Source organism: Symphalangus syndactylus, chromosome 8, assembly GCF_028878055.3.
Source record: "Symphalangus syndactylus isolate Jambi chromosome 8, NHGRI_mSymSyn1-v2.1_pri, whole genome shotgun sequence".
NCBI classification, from domain to species: Eukaryota; Metazoa; Chordata; class Mammalia; order Primates; family Hylobatidae; genus Symphalangus; species Symphalangus syndactylus.
In genome coordinates this window covers 28,389,824-28,417,302 of record NC_072430.2, presented here as the reverse complement: position 1 = coordinate 28,417,302, position 27,479 = coordinate 28,389,824, and the positions used below count along the sequence as shown (strand labels likewise).

Genomic DNA, 27,479 nt, shown 5'->3' with positions numbered 1-27,479 from the left:
CTGTAATCCCAGCTACTCGGGAGGCTGAGGCAGGAGAATCACTTGAACCCGGGAGGCACAGGTTGCAGTGAGCCGAGATTGCGCCATTGCACTCCAGCATGGGCAACAAGAACAAAACTCCATCTCAAAAAAAAAAAACTTTAATTTTTTAAATAGAGGTGGGGTCTCACTATGTTGCCCATCTGGTCCCAAACTCCTGGCCTCAAGCAATCCTTCCCCCTTGGCCTCCCAAGGTACTGGGATTACAGGTGTGAGCCACCACACCCAGTCAGAACATCTCAGCTTTTAAAAGCCATTAGCATTACATAATAAGCTAACAATTCATTAAGATAGTTTTCTTCCATCTGGAAAAAATGTCTTAATATTAAGCAAAGAACACAGCCCAGCTTAACTAACCTCCAGTTATTTTTTCTTTTTTCTTTTTATTTATTTATTTATTTATTTTTATTATACTTTAGGGTTTTAGGGTACATGTGCACAATGTGCAGGTTTGTTACATATGTATCCATGTGCCATGTTGATTTCCTGCACCCATTAACTCGTCATTTAGCATTAGGTGTATCTCCTAATGCTGTCCCTCCCCCCTCCCCCCACCCCACAACAGTCCCCAGAGCGTGATGTTCCCCTTCCTGTGTCCATGAGTTCTCATTGTTCAATTCCCACCTATGAGTGAGAACATGCGGTGTTTGGTTTTTTGTCCTTGCGATAGTTTACTGAGAATGATGTTTTCCAGTTTCATCCATGTCCCTACAAAGGACACGAACTCATCATTTTTTATGGTTGCATAGTATTCCATGGTGTATATGTGCCACATTTTCTTAATCCAGTCTATCGTTGTTGGATTACTGGGTATTTACCCAAAGGACTATAAATCATGCTGCTATAAAGACACATGCACATGTATGTTTACTGCGGCACTATTCACAATAGCAAAGAGTTGTAACCTCCAGTTATTAAGGTGAAATGACACAACTTGAATCTTGGAAGAACTTTTTTTTTTTTTTTTTTGAGATGGAGTCTCGCTCTTGTCCCCCAGGCTGGAGTGCGGTGGCGCAACCTCCACCTCCCGGGTTCAAGCGATTCTCCTGTTTCGGCCCCCCGAGTAGCTGGGATTACAGACGCCTGCCACCACGCCCGGCTAATTTTTGTATTTTTAGTTGAGACGGGGTTTCACTATGTTGGCCAGGCTGGTCGAGAACTCCTGACCTCAGGCGATCTGCCTGCCTCGGCCTCCCAAAGTGCTGGGGTTACAGGCGTGAGCCACCGCGCCCAGCCTGAAGAACTTATTTAAAAGACAAAGTGAAATGCTATTTGCCTAGCAATCCTTGGAGTCATATGGGACAATTCAGTCTCTTGAAATGGCCCATGAGTCTTATTGAGGTACGATAGAGACATGTAAAAGCTAAGGGAAACCACTGTTACTGTTTTATATATTGAAGTTCTGAGGAAGGTTTCATTTGTAAAAGGATTTTACTGATGAAAAGCGTACAAGCTTTTGACAGACCTAGATTCAATAATCTTATCTACTGATCACATGGAAGTACTCCGTAAATGGTAGCCACTGTTGAAAAATACTTAAGCACTGAAAAACAAAGGTTTAAGAAACATTTCAATTAATTTGGATTCTGGAACATTTAATCAATAGGTATTGATTAAATTAATGAACTACATATTCCCAAACTGAGGTTATTCAGAGAAGATATGTTTGGAATCACAACTTTAGTTTTCCAGGGTGACAACTTTTGAAGGGCAGATGGCTCTCTTGTATTACCGTGGGAGATACCTCTTGGTGGGATGAACTTAATGGACATGGCTAAGTGTTAACATGAATTCATCAAACATTACCTACTAGTACTTGCTATTATAAGGGACCATGGTTGGTGCCCAGTGGGTTTATAATTTAGCAAGAAGAATTAAGTAAGTATACAAACAGCCATATTTTAGCATACAATTTATAATATGGGAAATGCTACAGGCCCTGGGGACCTCTTTTTGAAGGCATGGCTAAGGATAATTTTACAAATGGAAGTTAAGTATATACTAGAAACTCTATTCCATTTGTTCACTAACCTGATATCATGGATTGCACATCTCCTGTCTCTCTTCTTTCCCCATATTTTTAGAGAACTCACTAGTAAAATGATAAATTCTCCATTTTTCATTCCAATAGCCACCATGTCCCCTTCAGGGCTATAACACACAGTACGAGCAGCATGCCCCAAATTCACTTTGTTTAACATCTTCTGCATTTAAAAAAAAAAAAAAGTCATAGGAAACAACATTAAGTACTTCTAAATTATGCCAGTTTCCCCCCAAAATTCTCAACATAATTCTGATAGTTCTTTAAGTACTAGCAACTTAGAACTTCCAACTTTTCTTTTTAGAAGTTGTAACCTCTTTCAAAAAAATTATCTGTACTTACTTTATCAGCAATATCCCAAAGTCTCACTGTTCCATCTTCTGCAGCAGAAAGGAAAAAATCCCTGGAAGGATGTGTTGCTAGTCCCCAGATTGGCCCATCCACATGACCGTTAACTAAAATATTACAAGCTGCATTTTTCTCTCCAACTTCGATTATTTCAGCATTCCTTGTCCCAACAAGGATCTTGCCCTGAAACACAAGCAGGACCAATACATTGAATGTAATACAACAGCTGCTCTTCTTCATAATATAAAAATGACCCTATTGACCTGCTTTCAGAGAACTTTTTGCTTTGAGCTAATCTAGTAGCAAGGCAGTCATTAGCTCATGCTAATTTTTCTATGACTACAGGCACACATCTATCTGTAAGCACACTGGGCTAGATTACATATTAGAGTCCATGCTACAGAATAGAACTTTTCTGTGGCAGTACACCTGGATTCTTCAATAATCAAAGTTTTTATTTGATAATCTTAGGATTTCCAAACTGGGGTAAGTGCAGTGGGATATACGAAAAAAGTAATAGAATTTATTTTTTAGCTAAAAAGTAAAAGCTTAACTACAATTTAATATGCAGACTGAAGATAATATCCATATGGTTTATAAATACACAAGTACAAACATGCTCAAAAATTTTCATAGGAATTGTAGTTTTGAATTTTTATTTTGAAATTAACACATAATTATACATATTTATGGGGCATAGGGTAATGCACATAAAAACCTCAGACATTTATCATTTCTTAGTGATGGAAACTTTCAAAATCCTCTCTTGTAAATACCTGAAAATACATAAACACATGATTCTTAACTATAGTCATCCTACAGTACCACAGAATACTAAAACGTACTGCTCCTATCTGGCTGTGTAAACTCGTATCCTTTAACCAGTCCTTCCCTATCCCCCTGCCCTCCCCCTTCTCCACCTCCAGTAACCACTATTCTACTCTCCACCTCTGTGGGATCAACTTTTTTAGTTTCTGCACAGGAGTGAGAACATGTATTTATCTTTCTGTGCCTGGCTTATTTCACTTCACATCATGTCCTCCAGTCTCATCCATGTTGCCACCAAGAATGACAGAATTTCATTATTTTTTATGGCTGAGTAGTATTCCATTGTTTGTTTATTGCACGTTTTATCAAGGGAATGTGTGTTTTTTTAAAAAATGGAGACAGCCATCATAATATAAATGAGCCAACTGGCAAGGGTTTTCAATTCTGTCTACTAGAGTTGTTGAATTGGCACATTCTAGAAAATATTGGAGGTTTACATACAGTATTTAGACAGAATAGCTTCCTAGCTTATGCACCACACTGGTGCTAACTTTGGCAAAGAAAGCAGCAAAGACAGAGTAATGTTGGCAAGTAAATCCACCGTTATGCATTATTAAGTATTGTTCATTAAGCTGCAAAGGGTGACAGAATCACAGTAATAACCACTTTCTGTTTTCTGCTGCACTGTATCAGCTCATGGAACATCTTACTTTGCCTCTGCACACAGAACGAACACAATCTGTGGCTTGTCCTGTCTCAAGCCTGAAGGCACGGCACCGCCTCAGTTCCTGATCCCACAGTTTAACCGCTCCTCCTTCTTTTGACCTAAGTAAATAACCAAGCCAGAGTAAGTGTTTATTATTGGCTACTATAATTTTTATTATAAACAAGTTATAAGCAGAATCCTTTTAAAAAAAAAAAGGCCCTGATAGTTATAATTTACTTCTAATATTCTTCTAAACTTTCTATGGCAATTTGAGGATATACTATATCTCAGTCAAAATAAACATCCAGTTTCAGTGAATTTTATTTTGAGAAATACTCTTTTCTGACATGAGCATAATTTTATTTAGCCTCTACCATACATTATCCTCTCTCATAATACTTTTTTTTTTTTTTAAGATGGAGTCTCGCTCTGTCTCCCAGGCTTGAGTGCAGTGGCATGATCTCAGCTCATTGCAACCTCTGCCTCCCAGGTTCAAGCGATTCTTCTACCTCAGCCTCCCGAGTAGCTAGGATTACAGGCATGCAACACCACACCCAGCTAATTTCTGTATTTTTAGTAGAGATGGGGTTTCACCATGTTGGCCAAGCTGGTCTCAAATACCTTGACCTCAGGTGATCTACCTGCCTCGGCCTCCCAAAGTACTGGGATTCCACGCATGAGCCACTGTGCCTGGCCTCATAATACTTCTTGATTAGGAAGATGTAAAAAACAATTTTATTAAAAGGATAATGGAAATGTAAGGCAAAATAATAGAATTACAAATGCTATGCTACAGAGTTGATTTATTATTTTATTTTTTTTGAGACAGAGTCTCACTCTGTCACCTGGCCTGGAGTGCAGTGGTGTGATCTCGGCTCACTGCAACCTGTGCCTCACGGGTTCAAGCGATTCTTCTCCCTCAGCCTCCTAAGTAGCTGGGACTGCAGGCATGCACCACCATGCCTGGCTAATTTTTGTATTTTTAGTAGAGATGGGGTTTCACCATATTGGCCAGGCTGATCCCAAACTTCTGACCTCGTGATCTGCCCGCCTCGGCCTCCCAAAGTGTTGGGATCACAGGCATGAGCCACTGCAACTGGCCCAGAGCTTATTTTTGAAGGCCAAAACAGAAGCATATTTATTTCCTACCAGGTATTAAAATATCTCACTGGAACAGTTTAGCAGGCTTCTAGTGAGTGGGGGTGTGCAGGAGTAAATGACGTGGGAAATACAAGTGTTGGAGGACGAAATAGAGCCCATTTATGGATTTTCTCCTGGAAGGACTGAAAAATGTATTCCTTCCTTTTCTGCTAGATGAATTGCTTGTCTGAAAGCATGCCTATGTGCATTCTTCCTTTATGTAAAAGGGACAAATTCTGCACTTGTGTTTAATTAACATATGTGGGTTCTTTCAATCCTGTATTGAAATGTACTTCTTAGTCACCTATATGTCACATTTTTGTTTTTGTTTTTTAAATGGGGTCTCACTCTGTCACCCAGGCTGGAGTGCAGTGGCACCATCACAGCTCACTAAAGCCTGGACCTCCCCAGGCTCAAGTGATCCTCCCACCTCAGCCTCCTGAGTAGCTGGGACTACAGGCATGTGCCACCACACCCGGCTAATTGTTGTGTTTTTTATAGCAATGGGGTTTTACCATGTTGCCCAGGCTGGTCTCGAACTCCTGGGCTCAAGCGATCCACCTGCCTCAGCCTCCCAAAGTGCTAAGATTACAGGTGTGAGCCACTGTGCCTGGCCTACATGTCATGTTTCAACATGCATATGACTATGTTGGTGACAAATCAAATCATAAATATCTGGTTACTGTTGGGAGATTTGAAAATCACTCAGAAGAGACCTCTTCTCAGATTTTGAGGTCTTGTATAAAACAGTTTAAATTTGCCTCAAGCAAAAGGAAACAAGGCAGTTCTCTCTAGTTCCCTCATCCTTTTCTAAAGCAACAATGTGCATTCTACTCCTTAGAATTCATTCTGAAAAAAAAGAGAGCAGGCAGTCAAAATACAACCCTGGCTCCAGATTCCCCCATGGGCCTCCTACTCAGCACATACATACACAGGCATACAGACATTAAGAAAAGTAACTCAACTTGTAGGACAACTACCTATCCACACCTCAGAAAAAGTATCACCCCAACATGAAAAAAATTGGAAGTGAATTAAGACCAGAAATGAGAATCAAATAGAAGGCACATAAAAGGTAATAAAGGAGAAGCATATGAGGAGGAAGGTCGGAGAGGACACTCTGTGTAGCTTAGAAACAACTAGAATAATTAACTGCAAACCTCAGGAAGGTCACAAATGCATAAATATTCTGTGAAAAGAAAGAGGACTCACGGCCTTTCCTTTCCCCCAGTCACGATAAGTCCATCTCGCAGGGTGGTGTACATGGCAAACACAGGCCCATTGTGAGCTCTCGCCACGATTCTACACAATATGTGATCTTTCCACACACAGACATCACCACTGATGGTACCTGTAAACGTCAAGTTATTCTGAAAAGGAGTGGGGAAGGGGGAGACAAACTCATCAAAAGTTCAAACAGAGTTCAAATACATAATTTTCTATGTATGTGTAATGCTGTCTCACCCTTGATACAAAGAGCATGCATCGTGTAGTGGCAGCAGCACTGAATTCACGAGTCAGGAAACCTGAACTGGAGGCTTAGCTTTTCCAAGCCTGTTGCTTATTAGCTAGAATAACCTTAGACAATTCTTCCCTTCCAATTCTAACATACTATAATTCTAGGGTTTATTTTTTATTTTTTTGAGATGGAGTTTCGCTCTTTGTTGCCCAGGCTGGAGTGCAATGGTGCGATCTCAGCTCACCACAACCTCTGCCTCCCAGGTTCAAGCGATTCTCCTGTCTCAGCCTCCCAAGTAGCTGGGATTACAAGCACCCGCCACCACACCCGGCTAATTTTTGTATTTTTAGTACAGACAGAGTTTCACCCTGTTGGCCAGGCTGGTCTTGAACTCCTGACCTCAGGTGATCTTCCCGCCTCGGCCTCCCTAAGTGCTGGGAATACAGGCGTGAGCCACTGTGCCCGGCCTGAGCCACAGCGCCTGGCCTGGTCTTATATTAAGAATACCCAAAATGTTCAACTGAAATTTGAAATGGCACAAACATTTCAATGGTCTTTTTCTCAAAAACATAAGTATACTTAAATATTCTAAAATTATAACTTTTCCTGTAAGTATTGCCTACTCACATAAACAAAAAATCCACTTAGTTTTTTGATGCACCAAAGGATTTATACAGCCTAGCCAATGCAGGATATTAAAGGAAAGAGATGTGGATTGGAAGCCACAGGTCCAGATGAGATGGAATAAAGTGAGAGGAGAGCAGGGCTCCTGAACACCCTTCTGTCAGGACCAGGAATTCTGCTATTTCCTTCTGTCTCACTACCTCCTTCTTCCCTCGAAGTAGAGACACTGGCCCAGAGCACTTCCAGCTGTATGATAAGCAGTGTGTTAAATGATAAAAAGCAAAGGAAATCCTAAACCCTAGTACCACCTTAAATCACTTGAAAATCATGTTTCTTGATTTACCTTTCTCTCTGACAAATTTTTAGGACTATGAAGAACTACTAGGAAGACAGAAATTTTAGGATATTTAGGGTGACAATTAGAAGATTAAGGAAGGCTTTTGAGTATAACAGTAGTCCAAGGAATCAAATGTTCATCATAATCCTTATTATGGTGGCTCATGCCTGTAAACCCAGCACTTTGGGAGGTCAAGGTGGGAGGATCACATAGCTTAGGAGCTTGAGACCACCTAGGCAACATAGCGAAACCCTGTCTCTACTAAAAATGAAAAAAAAAAATTAGCCTAGCATAGTGGTTCCTGCCTGTAGTCCCAGCTACTAAGAAGGCTGAGGATCTCTTGATCCTGGGAGATGGAGGCTACAGTGAGCTATAATCGCACCATTGCACCCCAGCCCAGGTGACAGAGTGAGATATTGTGTCAAAAAAAAAAATCCTTTTTCCCCTCTCATTAACATTCTTTTCACTCCCTAATTTCTGAAAGAACTAGATTTTTGAAAGATGAAATATATGCTTGACCAGGGCATGTAATGATTAGCAGATCACAGTATCATCTCAACAACATTCATGTGGCTGATGATCTAAGGCAAGAGAACGTAAAGTAGTTAAAGTCACACTGTGCATTTTAAGAGACATACTGCACCAAATGCAATAGCGAGCATGGTCTGCATCCGGGCATCTTCCAGTGTGCTCAGTAGCCCTTTTTTGCTAAGAAGAGCCCTTCCTGCCAGGGTCCAGAACTTCACATGTTTTACTCCCACTGAGACAAACTGGGTATCTGAATCTGGTCGGAATTCTGCCACAAAAATACGTTGATTGTGACCAGCTCTGCTGGCAATTTTGGCACCTGAAAAAACAAAATTATCTAGGTTATTACAAGAACCAAGCTAATCAACAGCATCAAACAAATATGTAAAATACATAGTTCAAAAAACAAAGGCTTAGAAGAGAGGCCAATGGCCCCTGCTCTACCTAGCAATACATGATTTACAATTATTTGTGTATCGAGTCCTTTTCACTTATCTTCGCTCCATTAACTTTTCTTTATATAACTTAAATGTTTTGTCTAAAGTGTGGTAGGTAATATTATCTTGCTGATCTGCCATTATCATTAGAAATATACATAATTTTCATAAGAATCTCCAAAACCAATCAAATCATTAATAATACATAGTTTCTTGCTGGAAGAAAATAGCAGTGAATCATTTATAATATTAATAATGGTTTCATTAATTTATCTGTTTTGTGAAGTTACAGTTCCACTGGGCTTTTAAAGTGAAATATACCTACAGTACCACTGTGTACAGTATATTGTGTAGGCCTACACTGAATAATTATTTCAACCACCAACTTTAAGACAAATATTAGATACAGAATTCCTACTACCCTTGTATTCTTGTTTTTTTAAAAATCAAACACACAAAAGAATCCTACCTTCCTGCCATCTCCAAATGGTAATAGTATGTTCTGGGTCTAGTCCCACAGACAGCAGTAGTTTTCCAGTAGCACTGAAGCTGACTGAACATACTCCCTTTGAATGGTAGCATCTTAGGATAGATAAAGTCTGCTTGTTCATTGCATCCCAGATGTGAATAGAAGGAGCTGTAGCTAAATAAAGATAGTATCAAAAAGTTGTAATCTACCTGTTATAAATATTTCTGTTTCTAAAGCTGATGCATATTCATCTCTGAAACATGGACAAATGTGTACCAAACAAAAACTGTACTTAACAAAGAGCAGCTCAAAACTAAGACTAAATTTAAAAAAGGAAAAGGAGTTTTGGGGGTGGGGAGGAAAGAAAAGGAAAAAATATAGAACACTTCTTCAGGCTATATTCCAAATTGCACTTTTGGAAAAACAGCATTTAGACAAGCAAATCAGGCAATCTCAACTTTAAACAATTCAAAACAAATGCATGTTTTATGTATACTTTTAATCTTTATACAATTATATGGAGAACTATACAAATATTACACAATAAATATTAAACATCAAGTATACATTCAGTACTGATGTTACCTGAAAGAGAAGTGAAAAGCAGACACAAATTGAGAAAGGCAGTAGATAGGAAGCCACCTGAATAGATCTCAAAAGACATTTTCAACCAGACAGGTAGACATCTGGTAAAAGCTAAGTTCGTATCACTTTATAAGACATTTACTTAAAAAACAGGATTTCATGAGAAAGATAAAACTGCTAATCTTTAAATTGTGGTTATTATTAATCTTGTGTAGCTTGTTTCTGCTGCTTAAAAAATTATTCCAGTTCTCCATATTTTCTAAATTAAAAAAATTATAGTTTTATATTTTTTTTATGAACTACACCCTATAAAAATGGATAGATCAATTCAGCAGTTAATTCAATCTCAGAACATAAGTACTTTTAACAAAGCAATAAAAATACTAAAGTGCATTTGCTTCAAATTATAAATGTTATAAATGTTTTAAAAATAGAGAAACATTAAGACAAGCTGCCTTAAATCATTCAATGCAGAAATAAATGTCGGTCTCAAGAAAATATTCTGATAAGTTTAGATTATATCTTATACCATCTGCCATTTGTAGTACACAATGATAAATTAAATCTGGCAGTTCTTCCAAGCAGTTAAAATATATTAAACCAGAGACTTACAGTATCATTAAATAGAAATTGCTCAAAGATTTATGCAACTGTAAAATATCAAAACTACATGGAAATATACATAAAAGTTTATCATATAATAGGTTATTTATGTTTGTAAAATTTATGACAATAATCTAAGTATTGAACTAAAATTAAAATATCATTCATTCATTAAAAGTCAAAGTACCCCAAGGCACAGGTAAACTTAATAAAGAATGTTAGGTGGCTTAAATTTAAAATGTAAATATATACCAGATCACTCTACACATTTTGCCAGTGATAAGTATTATATAAATATTTTTATATGTTTACAAAATGCACCTCTAGGCAATTCACATGTTATATTTGCCAAATCGTGATGAGGTAGACAATAGATTTTCAAGAAATATCACTAATTTTTGCCCCCAAATTTAATATGCCACAAGTTTAAAAGTTTTATTTATCTAAATTTAAATAGCAAGTAATCTTAAATTCAATGACTGAGCTTCTCATATTTTTGTAAAAAATTAAAGGAGATGGCAAGAAGGTGAAACCAGAATTTATGTTTTAAAACGTATAGGTACGTAAGGTAATGGAATTGCCACACACTTAAGACTGCTCTAAACTTACATCAGTAACAGTGTTTAAAACTAAAATTACTGCAAATTTTCAGGACCTCTCGAAGTTACTAAAGACCACATAGTTGGAAGTAAATCTCTCCTCAGCAAATGTAAAAGAACAGAAATTATAACAAACTGTCTCTCAGACCACAGTGCAATCAAACTAGAACTCAGGATTAAGAAACTCACTCAAAACCACTCAACTACATGGAAACTGAACAATCTGCTCCTGAATGACTACTGGGTACATAATGAAATGAAGGCAGAAATAAAGATGTTCTTTGAAACCAATGAGAACAAAGACACAACATACCAGAATCTCTAGGACACATTCAAAGCAGTGTGTAGAAGGAAATTTATAGCACTAAACACCCACAAGAGAAAGCAGGAAAGATCCAAAATTGATACCCTAACATCACAATTAAAAGAACTAGAAAAGCAAGAGCAAACACATTCAAAAGCTAGCAGAAGGCTAGAAATAACTAAAATCAGAGCAGAACTGAAAAACAGAGACACAAAAAACCCTTCAAAAAACTAATGAATCCAGGAGCTGGTTTTTTGAAAAGATCAACAAAATTGATAGACCACTAGCAAGACTAACAAAGAAGAAAAGAGAGAAGAATCAAATAGATGCAATAAAAAATGAAAAAGGGGTTATCACCACCGATCCCACAGAAATACAATCTACCATCAGAGAATACTACAAACACCTCTATGCAAATAAACTAGAAAATCTAGAAGAAATGGATAAATTCCTCGACAAATACACCCTCCCAAGACTAAACCAGGAAGAAGTTGAATCTCTGAATAGACCAATAACAGGCTCTGAAATTGTGGCAATAATCAATAGCTTACCAACCAAAAAGAGTCCAGGACCTGATGGATTCACAGCCGAATTCTACCAGAGGTACAAGGAGGAACTGGTACCATTCCTTCTGAAACTATTCCAATCGATAGAAAAAGAGGGAATCCTCCCTAACACATTTTATGAGGCCAGCATCGTCCTGATACCAAAGCCTGGCAGAGACATAACCAAAAAAGAGAATTTCAGACCAATATCCTTGATGAACATTGATGCCAAAATCCTCAATAAAATATTGGCAAATCGAATCCAGCAGCACATCAAAAAGCTTATCCACCATGACCAAGTGGGCTTCATCCCTGGGATGCAAGGCTGGTTCAACATACGCAAATCAATAAATGTAATCCAGCATATAAACAGAATCAAAGACAAAAACCACATGATTATCTCAATAGATGCAGAAAAGGCCTTTGACAAAATTCAACAACGCTTCATGCTAAAAACTCTCAATAAATTAGGTATTGATGGGATGTATCTCAAAATAATAAGAGCTATCTATGACAAACCCACAGCCAATATCATACTGAATGGGCAAAAACTGGAAGCATTCCCTTTGAAAACTGGCACAAGACAGGGATGCCCTCTCTCACCACTCCTATTCAACATAGTGCTGGAAGTTCTGGCCAGGGCAATCAGGCAGGAGAAGGAAATAAAGGGCATTCAATTAGGAAAAGAAGTCAAATTGTCCCTGTTTGCAGATGACATGATTGTATATCTAGAAAACCCCATTGTCTCAGCCCAAAATCTCCTTAAGCTGATTAGCAACTTCAGCAAAGTCTCAGGATACAAAATCAATGTACAAAAATCACAAGCATTCTTGTACACCAATCACAAACAGAGAGCCAAATCATGAGTGAACTCCCATTCACAATTGCTTCAAAGAGAATAAAATACCTAGGAATCCAACTTGCTCCTTATATCTGTGGATAATTTCTTCCTGCCAAACTGATTTCTCTCAAAATATTCCCCATCCCATTTAGCTCACTGTTCAAGCAAAAAGTTAACAACTGGCCTTGATTCCTCACTTTGTCATACCCCCATATCCAATTAATCAGAAAGGATAACTGGCTTTACTCCAGAATACACCCCATATTTGTCTCATTCTCTCCACATTCTCTCCTGCCACCCTGCTTAACTGTTTTTTGCTTGGACTACTAAAACGGCCCGCTAATTTTCCAATTTTCTCTCTTCCCCCTCTACATTCTCAATAATATAGTGAGAGCGGTTTTCTCAAAGTATAAATTCGGTCATATCACTCCCTTGTCCAAAATTCTCCAGTGACAGCCTCTGCACTTAGCATGAATCCAAACTCTTCTCCCTGAGCTACAGCATCCTGCATGAGATGACCACTATCCCTCTCTACATTCATCTCAGAGGCCTTCCTCCAGTCACACTGACCTTCCAGTTTCTTGATCCAGCCTCAGGGTTGATGCAGGAAAGATTTAATATAAGCAGGGTACTTGCAGGGTACCAAAAAGCGGTGCAAAGGCCCAAGGTTACTGTCATCAGAAGGACCTGCTTGCTGGGCTAGCTCTTGGCCAGTGTGTAAGAACTTCTGAAGTGTTCTCCATGTTGACAAAGCTCTTTTGTCCACCTGGGGCACTGAACACTTGCTTTCTTCAGGGCGTTTGGTATTTTGGTAGTTGAGGCTGGTCTTTATCCCTATGTGACTAGCCCCCAATAAAAACTCTGGACTCTGAGACTTCAGTAGGCTTGCCTAGGCAGAAACACCTCATGTGCGTTGCTGGATTTGACTGCTGGAGGAAGAAGCAGGTTCTGTGTAACCCCTGGCACGAGGGTGTTGGAGAGACATAGAAACCCTGTAACTAGATGCTCCAGATTCCACCTCATATGTCTTTTCCCTTTTCTGTTCAATGTAATAAACTAAAGCCTTAAGTAACTCTGAGTCCTGTGATTTCTCCTAGTGAACTGCTGAATGTGTGGGAAGTCTTGGGACCCCTGAAACTGGTCTGAGCCTGCAGCCCCCAGATCATGCCTCAGCTATCTACTCCTGGCATAGCTGAATGTTACCACCTCTGAAAAAACAAATACTTTGTTTTATTGCCATCATCTGATTTATTGTGTTTAATACATTTATTGCCATCTCATCTCAAATCATCAAGGTTTTTTATTTTTTCTATTTTTTTTTTTTTTTTTTGGTAGAGACAGGGTCTTGCTGTTGCCCAGGCTGGACTTGAACTCCTGGCCTCAAGCGGTCCTCCTGTCTCGGCCTTCCAGAGTGCTGGGATTACAGGTGTGAGCCACCATACCCCGCCTGTCATCTCATTTGATTACAATACAATCCATGCTTCACTGTGCCTTAAAAGTGTGATATTCAAAAACAATTTTTGTTTTTTGTACCCTTGTCTTGACATGATGGAGATTTACTGGTTAAAAACCAAAATAAAATAACAAGAAATAACAGATAGTGCTCAAAATCTGTGAATTATAATTGTGTTACTGGAACTTGCAGGGTACCAAAAAGCAGTGCAAACAGATGTCATCTATAGCCTCTGTAGCTACCACACACCTCTGCCAATGTAGCACAAAAGCTGCCACAGAACATATGTAACTTGATAAGCATGGTCGTGTCAAATAAAACTTTTATTTAAAATGCTTACACTTTTATTAAAGTGCTTAAAACAGTGCTGAGAACAGGGTCTCACTATGTTGCCTAGGCTGGTCTTGAACTCCTGGGTTCAAGTGATCCTCAGACCTTGGCCTTCCAAAGCACTGGGATTACAGATGTGAGCTACCATGCTTGTCCAAAAAAACCATTACTATTACCACAGATTGAGTTCAGAATCATGACATTAAAATAATGTATTCTTAATTAAAAAAAATCTGCGAGTTTTTTATAGAGTAACAAGATACTTGATATGGTTTGGATGTATGTCCCTGCCCAAATTGCACGTTGAATTGTAACCCCCAGTGTTGGAGGAGGGGCCTGGTGGGAGGTGATTGGATCAGGGGAGCAGATATCCCCCTTGCTGTTCTTGTGATTGTGAGTTCTCATGAGATCTGCTTGTTTAAATGTGTATTACCTCCCCTTTCTCTCTCTTCCTCCTGCTTCCACCATACAGGACATACCTGCTCAAGCCCTTTGCCTTCTACCATGATTGTAAATTTCCTGAGGCCTCCCCAGCCACATTTCCTGTACAGCCTGTGGAGCTGTGAGCCAATTAAACATATTTTCTTTGTAAATTACCCAGTTTCAGGTAGTTCTTTATAGTAATGCAAGAATGGACTAATACACTTGAACTTAAGTTTAATATACACTATCATTACCAAACAATATAAATAAAGCAGAAAATGTTTAGTTTTCCTTACCTGACATGTCTGCTGAATCACCTATAATGGAAAATAATTATCTATAAATAATATAAATCTGTAAAATCTGTAAAAACCCAAATATCATATTAATTATAATTTAAACTATTATATACAAAATTGGTTTTATTACATTTGATTGAATAAACTGTAAGAGAAGGCACTCATTTCAATTATACATACTTATTAACATGCTATGTATGATCTTTCAATCTTCCTTTGGATAAAAATTTTGTTTCCTTTGCATTTAATGAGTTACATAAACTTTTAATTATAATAACTTTTAAAATGATGCTGATATGATTTAAAATGATATTACCCTCATTTTGGTTTATAAAAACATACTGCTAATAATAGACTCTCTGGAGTTTTAATGACAGCAAAGGTTACTATATAACTCACAAGAAAGGAAAAAAGTTCTTTCTTTCAACTAAAGATTTTCCATATGCATCTTTTAATGCATCTCTGTCTCCAGGGAAGAATTAGATCTAAACCTTCTGAGCTGAGAGACATGACGGCAAAGGTTACTGTATAACTCAAGAAAGGAAAACAGTTCTTCCTTTCAACTAAAGATTTTCCATATGAGCACAAGTTTGCCAAGAAAGAAAATGTGAAAGCTCATGCTCATTATATTTGTGGTAGAAATACTTAATAACCAAACTTTTCAAAGTAGCAGTCTTTAGAACAAGAAAGAAAATAAAAATATAGGAAACCATTGAAGACACGTGATTGTTTTTTGCTTTGGTAAAGCTTTATATCCATATGAAATAATGATTTAAAAAAATATTAATAACATAGGACCATAGTGCCTTGACCTGGAACATGAGGAAAAACAGAATAAAGTACTTAACTCTGCTGAGCAGACCACACAGGAAATATCATTTTTAGTTATGAATATGCTCTATTAACAACCAAATGGTGAGAGGGCTTGGAACTTTGCCACCTGAAGCCTGGGTGAAAGACTGGGAGTGTTTGGTTTGGAGAGACCAGGTTTGTCTCTGAATATTAACAGGGTCTGGGACAGAAGTACAAATGAAGGCTTGAATGTCATCGGCCTAAATATTTTAAAGCTATCCATCAAGATAAAACTTATCAAGTAAAATATATTCTAGCCTCTTACCTTGATGAGTATACTCCTATAATGATCTGGAAGGCAGATACCGATTTAGAACTTCTTAGAGTTTGGGCAGCATGAGACAACCTGTCTCATTCTCTTCCATCCCACACCACAAAGTGTCATGGAAGCTCATGTGTGGTGCTATGAACTGGATGTCTGTCTTCCCCCAAAATTCATATACTGAAATTCTAATCACCAGTGTGATGGTATTAGGAGGTGTGAAGGTTATGAGGATGGAGCCCACACAATGAGATTAGTGTTCTTATAAGAAGAGACAGGAGAAAGATAATCTTTTTCCACCATGTGAGGATATAATGAGAAGACAGCCATCTGCAAATACAGAGAAGGCCCTCACCACAACCTGACCATGCTGGCACCCTGATTTTGGACTTCCAACCTCCAGAGCTGTGAAAAATAACATTTCTGTTGTTTAAGCTACAAACTCTGTGATATCTGTCATGCAGCTCAAATTTCTTAAGACATGTGGTTATCCCAGCTACCGCATTAAAACTCCATCCACCCCTACACAAAGAACAGCTTGGCCACCCCTCAAGAGTATACACATTGGTCGTACAGTCTGTCACTGGGAGGACAGACGCAGAGAAAAGGCTCATGCAGGGCCATTAGTAGGTTCAGGACCATCTGGTAGAGAATTCTGGGATTTCATATATCCAAAGCATGATCCAGTGGAGAAGTAGCCTCCCCCATGGAAAGCAATCCCCTTGCTCTCATGTACACCTTGTTCCATGGAATGTAGTTGGAGGGTGCCCAAAGGAGACCTTTTAAAAGAGAAGAACTAGGCTGGGAATGGTGGCTCATGCCTGTAATCCCAGCACTTTGGGAAGCCAAGGCGGGTGGATAACAAGGTCAAGAGATCAACACCATCCTGGACAACATGATGAAACCCTGTCTCTACTAAAAACACAAAAATTAGCCAGGCATGGTGGCACGCACCTGTAGTCCCAGCTACTCAGGAGGCTGAGACAGGAGAATGGCGTGAACCCGGGAGGTGGAGGCTGCAGTGAGCCGAGATTGTGCCACTGCACTCTAGCCTGGGCAACAGAACGAGACTCTGTCACAAAAAAACAAACAAATAAAAGATAAGAACTAGAAAAGACTCAGGGAGAATATGCTAGCTGTCTCCAAAACTGGAAGATAATGCCATGGCAATGTGATTAGATGTTCTAGATACACCAAGAATGAGGGCCAAAGAGTAGCAATCACAGACAGATTTCTGTTGTATATGAAGAACCACTTTATAACTAAGCTTCCCAGGGAAACGTTTACTTCATTAGGTATTAAGTGGCAGCGGGGTTCAAACACACTGTAACAGAGAGGATAAAATGATATACTTGGCCCTAAAATTCCAAGATTCTAGCCAGGAAAAATGTTTGAATGTAACTGGCTAAAATAGTACAAAATCAAACATTTCAATTCCTCTATGATCTATATGATTTTTAACAGAAGGAACAACAAACATTGTAAATGCTGTTTTGTGCTTTGTGGGTATTAAACAAGCCTGATAGCAAAGTAACAAAACAATTCTCTTTATGTGTGAAGAGAAAAATAAAATCCTTTCTTATTCTTTAGTCTTCCCTTGAGTCTATCTTAATTAGTCACCAGTAATTTTTGTTATCTATTTTCCGGAAGGGTACAAATGGTTTAAGAAATGGAGCTACATATATAATCTAAAATTTACCTCTGTACTCCCCAGAGTTTGACTTGGAAAGAAAGAGGAGGGATATAATTAGCTATTTCATATTTTCTATAGTGTTGTCTTTCAAAATAAAGGGGAGAAAAGGGCCAAATTCCTAAAAGATTAATTTGTGACCATGACATTTCTTAACTAAGAAAGAAAACCACAGCACTAAAATGATAAATAAGTTGCCTAACAGAGGGAGAGCAAAGGAAAGAAAAGGAGAAGCCAAGGTGGGAAATGAAAGAACCATACTTTCTAGAATCCTATTTGCAGAACGTAAATCCCATTAATACAGGGATTTTGCCTTTTTGTAAGTAGCCCGTATCCCCAGCACCTAAAACAATACCTTGTACATGGCAGGTGTTCAGTAAATTTGTTGAGTAAGTGAATTTACTCAATAAAAATTAACTAAACAGTAACTATGTACCAAGAGGCATTGAGCTAGGTACTTCGGTAACATAGTTTCTTCATTCCTCAAGGAGATGGGCCTTGTTCCTTGTGCACAGTGAAAATAAGACTTCACTTTCCAAAGTCTTAGCACAAACAGAAGCTAGACCTATGTATTTATATGCAAAGATTATAATATTTTCTGTATAATGGGTAATGTCCCATTTACTTTTAAAAGTAGAAAACTGTACAAAAAGGAAAAATACAAGGGTCTATGTGGCATAGCTTCAGAACCAGGCAACCCAGACAACAAATTCCTGACTATCAACTTAGTACTCGCATGAAAAATGAAGATATTAAAAGTATAAATTATCTTAGTCAAGAAGAAAAGGGACCTGGAAAGCTAGCTTAGCCATCAAGGCCCAATAAATTCCAACAAACTCAATGATTTCAATAAATTTTACAAACGTATTGAAGTTTATGAAACTTCTGCCATATTCATATTTAGTAATCACAGGTTGGCAGATATGTCCTAAATAGACCTGCTATCCTCTCATCAGTTTGATTGTAGAGTTATGGCGTTTGTTTAAGTTTTTCACAGAGGTAAAAGAACACAGGTGTATTTCAAAACAGCTGAAAACAGTTGGTGAATTAGGTCAATGACAAAGAAAAGAAAAAGGCAGAAGGGATTTACCAACAACAAACCGACTTGGGTCCTCTCTTCTTTCCAGCCTAAACCCCCATGGAAGCAGGGTTCTACCCCGCCCAGTCTAGTTATTTCTTAGCTTCCCTTTGTTTACTACTTCCTCTTCAAACTCCTCTTTTCTGCTTTATATGCTATTGAATTAAACCTTTTTGCTGACCAGAAATTCCTGCTAAAGGACTAAATCCAACTATTTCAACTACCATACAATAGTTTACTTTAAATTTTGGATTGTCAAGACCAACTCAGATAACCAGAGTGAGTGAGAGAAAGGTACCTGGAAGCAAATAATATGGTATAATTGGGTAGGGCTTTATGTATACATAGATTTTGAACAATCAATAAACAATCAATAAATCAATAAAATTATATTTTGATTTTTTCCTTGTATATTGAATTTATTTGAACAAAGCAAATGCTTTAAATTGTTTCTTTTTAAAATACACAAACATACCTACTTGGCCAGTTGCCACTATGTTGATAAATTTGGGGTGCTGGTTTACTGTGAGGCACAGAATATCATCATTATGTTCCTGATAAAAACTCTGAGAACCTACAAAAAAGAATTTGAGAATTAAGTTTGAAAATTTTAAGATGTAACAGCCAAAAGCACTTACCCAGAACAATAAACTACTCTTTAACTTATCTGCTTATTCAAAACATATTTTTGAGCACTTACTATGTATACAGCATCATAAGGATAGAAAAATGATTCAGAATTATGTAATGGGATAGAGCCGTAAAAGGGATAAACAATATAGTACAAGGCTGAAGACTCCAAGTGCCACAAGAGAGTTGGGATCAAAATGCTATGGGAATTCAGAGCAGAAAAGATTAATCTCATCATGGGAATATGGTACTCCTGGACTGACCCAGACAGATTTTACTAATGTAAAAGTCAGTGGGGAAGGGCCTTCTAGGCAGAGGAACACTTTAAGCAGAGGCCTAAAGGCAGGAAAGTGTTGTGTATCCATATAACAGGCTCATTTGGCTGAAGTGTAGGGTCATGAAGAAGAAAGACGAGTAACAAGGTTGGAAAGGCAGCTTGGGACTAGAGTTAGGGAGGATTTTGAGTGTCAGCCCATGATCCTTCTGTTTTGGTTTCTTAAAGAAAAGGATTTGCCAGAGTCACACAGAAACCAGTAGTAATTTTCCATTTAATAATTTGGGCCATATTGAGTCACATTTTATATTTGTTCTTTTTTTTTATTATACTTTAGGTTTTAGGGTACATGTGCACAATGTGCAGGTTTGTTACATATGTATCCATGTGCCATGTTGATTTAAGTCAGTGGGAGAGGAACTGAAATCTGTTTTTTGTTTTGTTTTTTTTTGAGACAGTCTCACTCTGTTGCCCAGGGTGGAGTGCAATGGCGTGATCTTGGCTCATTGCAACCTCCACTTACCCAGTTCAAGCAATTCTCATGCCTCAGCCTCCCAAGTAGCTGGGATTACAGGTGTGTGCCATCATGCCCAGCTATATATTTTTTGTATTTTTAGTAGATATGGGGTTTTGCTGTGTTGGCCAGGCTAGTCTCAAACTCCTGGCCTCAAGTGATCCACCCATCTTAGCCTCCCAAAATGCTGGGATTACGGGCATGAGCCACCGTGCCCAGCAGGAATTGAAGTTTTTTGATCAAATAAGTATAATGTGATTCATCTGGTAGTAGTGACAGTGAAGAGACCTTATGAGACTATGACAGTAGTCTGTGCAGAGGGGAATACAGATAGACTTGTGGAAGTAAAATGAAGAGGAGGAAAATGAGTTCAGAGCAGAAGGTTGGATCCAGAGGATAGAGAACCATGAATAATACTAGGCCCCCCAAAAAGCAAAACAAAAATCAAGCAAATGGGGCACTTCAGCAACCCACTGATAGTGTTAGATCATCAAGGTAGAAAACTAACAAAGAAATTCTGGACTTGAATTCAATACTTGACCAATTGGACATAATAGAACACTCTGCCCATCAACCATAGAATATACATTCTTCTCATCTGCACATGAAACATACTCCAAGATTGACCACATGTTCAGCCATAAAACAAGTCTCAATAAATTCAAGAAAATTGAAATCATGTCTGCCATACTCTCTACCCACAGTGGAAAATAGAAATTAATACCAAGAAGATTTCCCAAAACCAGACAATTACATAAAAATTAAACAACTTGCTCCTGAATGACTTTTGGGTAAGCAATGAAATTAAGGAAAAATTTTAAAAAAATCTTCAAAGTAGATTAAAACAGAGACACAACATACTAAAATCTTTGGCATTTAGCAAAAGCATGTTAAGTGTTAAGAGAAAAGCTTACAGTGCTAAATGCCTATCTCAAAACGTTAGAAAGATCTCAAATTAACAATCTAACATCACACCTGGAGGAAATAGAAATACAAGAACAAAGTAACCCCAAAGCTAGCAGAAGAAAATAAATAACAAAATCAGAGCAGAACTGAGACCCAAACGTCTATACAAAGAATCAACAAAATAAAAAAATCCGTTTTTTGAAAATATAAACAAGATCAATAGACCACTAGTAGTTAGCTTAACAAAAAAAAAGACGATCCCAATAAACACAATCAAAAATGACAAAGATCACATTACAACCAATCCCACAAAAATACAGAAGGCCCTCAGAGACTATTATGAACACCTCTAAATACACAAACTAGAAGATCTAGAGACTGTGATGTTAGTTGTGGGTAAGAAGAAGACAGAAGAAGGAGAAGAAGGAGAAGAAGGAGAAGAAGACGGAGGAGACGGAGGAGAAGGAGGAGAAGGAGAAGAAGGAGAAGAAGGAGAAGGAGAAGAAGGAGAAGGAGAAGGAGAAGAAGGAGAAGGAGAAGGAGGAGAAGGAGAAGGAGGAGAAGGAGGAGAAGGAGAAGAGGAAGAAGAGGAAGAAGAAGAGGAAGAAGAAGAGGAAGAAGAAGAGGAAGAAGAAGAGGAAGAAGAAGAGGAAGAAGAAGAGGAAGAAGAAGAGGAAGAAGAGGAAGAAGAAGAGGAAGAAGAAGAGGAAGAAGAAGAGGAAGAAGAAGAGGAAGAAGAAGAGGAAGAAGAGGAAGAAGAAGAGGAAGAAGAAGAGGAAGAAGAAGAGGAAGAGGAGGAAGAGGAAGAGGAGGAAGAGGAAGAGGAAGAGGAAGAGGAAGAGGAAGAAGAAGAAGAAGAAGAAGAAGAAGAAGAAGAAGAAGAAGAAGAAGAAGAAGAAGAAGAATCTAGAGGAGATGGATGAATTCCTAGAAACACACAACCTCCCAAGATTGAATCAGGAAGAAACTGAAATCCTAAACAGACCAATAATGAGCTCCAAAACTGAATCAGTAGTAAAAAAAAACCTATCAAAAAGCCCTGGACCAGATGGATTCAGAGCTGAATTCTCCCAGACATACAAAGAAAAGCTGGTGCCAATCCTACTGAAACTATTCTAAAAAATAGAGGAGTGGGCACTCCTCTCTAACTCATTCTGTGAAGCCAGCATCACCCTCATACCAAAACCTGCCAAAGACATTTGAAAAAAGAAAACTACAGGCCAATATTCCCGTAGAAAACTAAAGATCATCATCCCTATGACGAACATAGATGCGAAAAGCCTCAACAAAATACCAGCAAACAAAATCCAGCAGGACATCAAAAAATTAATTCACCATGATCAAGCAGGCTTAATCATCCCTGACATGCAAGGTTGGTTCAACATATGCAAATTAACAAATGTGATTTACCATATAAACAGAATTAAAAACAAAAACCATATGATTATCTCAACAGATATGGAAAATGCTTTCGATAAAATCCAACATCCCTTTCATGTTAAAAACCTTCAACAAACTAGGAATTGAAGGAACATACCTCAAAATAATGAAGCATTTATGGCAAACCCACTTCCTACACTATGAACAATGTATCCTCAAACTGGTGAGAAACCAAATATAATAAAAACTAAAGCAGGTGGCCTAGTCTCCATCTGCCCTCTCTCTAGACACCCCACCACTAGAAAGGTGATTAATTACAAATCAGAAAAGTAAAAATAAAATTATAAGTATAAACATGAGAGTTTACACATACATTCCTTTCTTGTCTTACTCTTCCTCATTCTCTCTGAAGGACAGATATGTGATACCTCGATTAAGAAGGATTTTTCTCTCTAATCAGTATGTTTTAAATGGCCCAAATTATTAAATAGAAAATTGCCACTGATTTCTGTGTGATCCTGGTGAATCCTTTTCTTTATGAAACCAAAAGAGATCATATTGATGGTTAATACCGACAAGAGGTGGTGGATTATAATTCACATCATCAATCTACTCTTTACCCATTCAGAATGAAGCTATCAGAGGAAAACCAGAATGAACTAGATAACCTTTATTTTTACTTCTCACTTTCAGACTTTTATGAAGTTGGCCATTAAATTATAATAAAACAATTCAAAATTAAATACTTAATGTTACTAGTAGGATTATCATATTGTTCATCAAATGATGCTAACAGAACATTATTTGCTCTTGAATAATCCAACTAAATAATCCAATCAGTTAAATGAACATCAAGAAATAATTTTCTCACCTTCTTGGATCAAACAAGGTATCATCATAGAGCCACAGATAAACAGTTTTCTTGCCTTTCTTCCTTGGCTTTCCAAGGCCTCAGTAAGAATACTTCCAGCCCCAGCAATCACTCACCCAACATGCTACATTCAATCATTATCAGAAACCACCATCCAAACCATCTATTCTCATCATGAGGTTATGGGAAAATAGAATTAAAGTTACAAATGGTTTCAATATAAAACATGGTTTTAACATACAGTAAAACCTTTACTTCTAATACAGACTTATGAGCACTTTGCATTATGAATTCCTTTTCTGCTGTATTATACTCTCTTAAAACTGAAATTTGTTTACTTGAAATATTACTAGAAAGTTCTGAAATATGAAATATTTTTATTCTGGAGTGTTTCTCCTACATTTCAATTACTATTTATAGATTTAATAAAGATTTTAAGCTGCTAGATCAAAATTTCTAAGTTAAAAAAAGTGATAGAGGGATGGAGAATCAGGGTTTCCTACCTGTAGCAACATTGTGCAGAATTCCAACGGATGCAGTGTGATAAATTATATCATCACCATCATTTAAATAGTGAACATTATTCCTACAGTCTCTGCCTCGATAACCAAAAATGAGCTCCAACACAAGGTCCTATAATGATAATAATAAAACTATTATATTCTTCTTCATGTCTAAATGTTCACCATTGTTTTGTTGTATACATAATACTAGTGTCTGCAGTCAAAATGGAGTATGCATTTTTGATGTTTTACAAACTTAATATACAAAATTAAGCTACTCATACTTCTTTATATAACCTATTTTGGGCAACTTAAACACACATTCTATACTTTTCTATATAAAGTTATGAAGAGGAAAATGGAATCACAAGGTAGTCTGATTCCAAGAACTTTAGTTCTTAAGATTTCACATGTAAACACTGAGGTACAGTTGGCCTTACATATCCAAGAATTCAACCAATTCCAGATAGAAAATATCGGGGGAAAAAACAATAAAAAGTAACATTTAAAACACAATATAGTATAACAAATATGTATACAGCATTTACACTGTATTAGGTATTATAAGTAATCTACAGATGGCTTAAAGTATGCAGGAGGATGTGCATAGGTTATATGTAAATTACTATGCCATTTTATATAAGGCACTTGAGCACCTGTGGATTTTGACATCCCCAGGGGCAATCTATCCCCCATGGACATAGAGAGACTGTATTTTTTGTGTCCAAAAGAAGAAAATTTTATGTTCATTGTTAATCAAAATATCTGACCTACATACAAGAGTCAGGATAAATTATGTCCAAGTCACATACTTCGAAGAACCCAAACAGTACATTCATCATCAGTGGACAAAAACTAAGTATACTGTCTCTGACAATTCATGCTAAAGTTCTGGCAGATAATTCTGCAACTGAAAATGTACATTTCACTGACTTTGTAGGACTAGGTTGGGGAGGGAGCTACACCAATCACCATTGCATAGCTTTACGCCTTGTTTACGTTTGATTTAGCAGAGTTAGGTTGGTTGCTGCTGCTACTGGGATTAGGAAATGCCTGAAGAGCCTTCCTTCTTCCTCAATTATTATGTAAGGTTACTTTGGCTGGAAGTATAGACAGAAGGAGAAATAGGCTTCATGAACCCTGTACAGTGAATATATCGCACAGAGTCAAAATTCCTATTTGGTAAAAGTACTTACTCTTTAATTTACAAATTCAAGCCACTAAATTTTAGATACTGCCAAGGTGTCTGTGCTTCTATAAGCAAAAGATCATTCACACATATTTAGGTTTAGGAGTCCTCTGAGATACAGTTCAATTAGGGTATTATTCACAGAAAAGTAAAAGGAAGACTAATTTAAAAAATTAAGAGAAACAGAGAATATCCATCCAAAACTCAGACTTACATAAGAATTAAGTCAAACAAAAAAAGAGTACTCAATACACTGATTTTCATGAAAACTAATGACAAGACTTGGGTGTTTTATAAAAAGGAACTCTGGATACATTTCAGTAACACTGGAGAGTGAGTTTTCCTTACCTCTATAGGTCTCTTTTTCTTGCCTACGTTGTTTGTCTGGAGTTTCTCTGGCTGTGGTGGGGCCCTGCTCACTGGAGGCCTGCAACAGAGAAGTGGGAAGGAGGAAAGGCATGCAGCACTCAGTGCCTTCACTGAGCCTCTCACACCATCCCTCCCAGAGAGGTGTCTTGTCACACCTTCCCAAAGATGACCCATTCTGTGGTCCACTAGACTGCCCTCTTCATCTTGAGAGCTTCTAAAGCAGGAAGGTAGAAAGAAAATATTACAACTTTTATTAATTTTATTTTTTTTTTTTTTGAGACACAGTCTCACTCTGTCTTGGCTCACTGCAACCTCTGCCTCCTGGATTCAAGTGATTCTCCTGCCTCAGCCTCCCGAGTAGCTGGGATTACAGGTGTGTGCCACCACACCCAGATAATTTTTGTATTTTTTTAGTAGAGACGGGGTTTCACCATGTTGGCCAGGCTGGTCTCGAACTCCTGACCTCAGGAGTGAGCCACCACACCCAGCATCTTCTCTTCTTTCTTCTTTTTTAGACCAAGTTTCACTTTGTCACCCAGGCTGGAATGCAGTGGCACGATCTTGCCTCACTGCAACTCCACCTCCCAGGTTCAAGCAATTCTTGTGCCTCAGTCTTCCCAGTAACTGGAACAACAGGCATGCACCACCACACTCAGCTAATTTTTGTATTTTTAGTAGAGATGGGGTTTCGCCATGTTGGCCAGGCTGGTCTGGAATTCCTGGCCTCAAGTGATCCGCCCACCTCGGCCTCCCAAAGTGCTGGGATTACAGGAGTGAGCCACTGTGCACAGCCTTACTTTTAATTTCTTTGGTGTATGTGTCATAATGTAAATAACACAACAGCACAAGAGTAGATTGTTTATAAACAAATGTGAAAATGTTAATTTAACATACTCAAATATTTCTTGATGGGTGCATCAACAACAAAGCCTGGATTACTGTTCTAAAGTAACTAACAGTATCTTCACATGGCAGGTATTGAATACATCCTTCTTGAAAGTGAACTTTCATAATATTTCTATGAACATTCCACACTGTTAGCAACATAAATCACATATGAGTTCAAATTTGTATTCATCTGTTTCTCCATGCCCTTCACCTTCTCTACTTGCTCAAGTCCCTAGTACTGGTTAATGGCATTGCCATCAGATGGTTACTCAAGGAAGACATTTTATAGTCACAAAGCACTGTAAACCATACAACACACTATGAAAGGAAATTATTATTATTGCTTCCAACTCTTTCTCTTCCCTTATTCTCACTATTTACTAAAAATGTATCAACGTTACCTACACAGTAGCTGTCAAATCTCAAATCTAGCCCCTCTTCTCTGTTCAGGATCTATTTATAATGTGCCGTGTCCCAACAGGTGTATTGAATTCACATTTTGAATTATTTAAATGTAGAAGCTCTTCTCTAGAACCTTTAATTTTTTTAAAAAATGTAATTTAGTTTATTATTTTTATCTCAACCATTATTCAAATATTGAATAACCGGAACACTGAATTTAAATCAATCATGCACCAATCCCTTTCCAAATTTTAAGTTAATATTCAATTTGTAACACCTAAATCAGGAAATAATACAAATTAACCTTCCCATGTAAAAGACTCCAACATTTATGAACAAGTCTCATAAAATTAAAGGCATAAAATATACTTGCATTTTCAAAATGGTTGTCAAGTTATACATCAATAAAAGTAAATGTGCTATATCTTAAACATCCAATAAGAAATGAATGGGATGTTGATACACAATATGAGGCAGCATGTAAAATATATAAGCAAGACTGGTGTCATAAAAAGTAAACATCCTTTTCAAGAATATATAAACAATTTTTTCAAGTTATAGAAATTTTGGTTTCAAACCTTCTTCATATACTTTTTTGGATGCCCACAAGTAAAAATAAAACTGAATTTATCATATTTAACACTTAAAAATATTTCTGATAGGACCATTTCAAAGAATGATAGAAGCCTTGCTTTTTTCCCCCAAGTCAATTTTGTTGGTGAACATTATTCTATGTTACTGTCTGACAGCTTTAAATGTAACCCAAACAATAAACAGGCAATTTTTGTCTATA

The 27,479-nt window shown here is 37.7% G+C and overlaps 1 protein-coding gene across 4 annotated transcripts in view; it reads right to left on the bottom strand.

Moving 5' to 3' along the window:
* The window catches only part of EML5 (EMAP like 5), a 185,202-nt gene that overhangs the window by 7,010 nt on the left and 150,713 nt on the right, over window positions 1-27,479 (bottom strand). For 3 of the 4 annotated variants that reach the window (XM_055288479.2, XM_055288480.2, XM_055288481.2), the window contains 10 exons: window positions 25,376-25,454; window positions 23,839-23,968; window positions 19,236-19,334; window positions 14,876-14,896; window positions 8,897-9,070; window positions 8,101-8,309; window positions 6,255-6,412; window positions 3,907-4,021; window positions 2,423-2,611; window positions 2,071-2,243 (listed from right to left, as the gene is read on the bottom strand). In XM_055288479.2, coding sequence (XP_055144454.1) covers window positions 2,071-2,243; window positions 2,423-2,611; window positions 3,907-4,021; window positions 6,255-6,412; window positions 8,101-8,309; window positions 8,897-9,070; window positions 14,876-14,896; window positions 19,236-19,334; window positions 23,839-23,968; window positions 25,376-25,454 — 1,347 coding nt within the window. The remainder of the gene's footprint in view (window positions 1-2,070; window positions 2,244-2,422; window positions 2,612-3,906; window positions 4,022-6,254; window positions 6,413-8,100; window positions 8,310-8,896; window positions 9,071-14,875; window positions 14,897-19,235; window positions 19,335-23,838; window positions 23,969-25,375; window positions 25,455-27,479) is intronic. The other variant, XM_055288482.2, reaches the window with a different exon arrangement.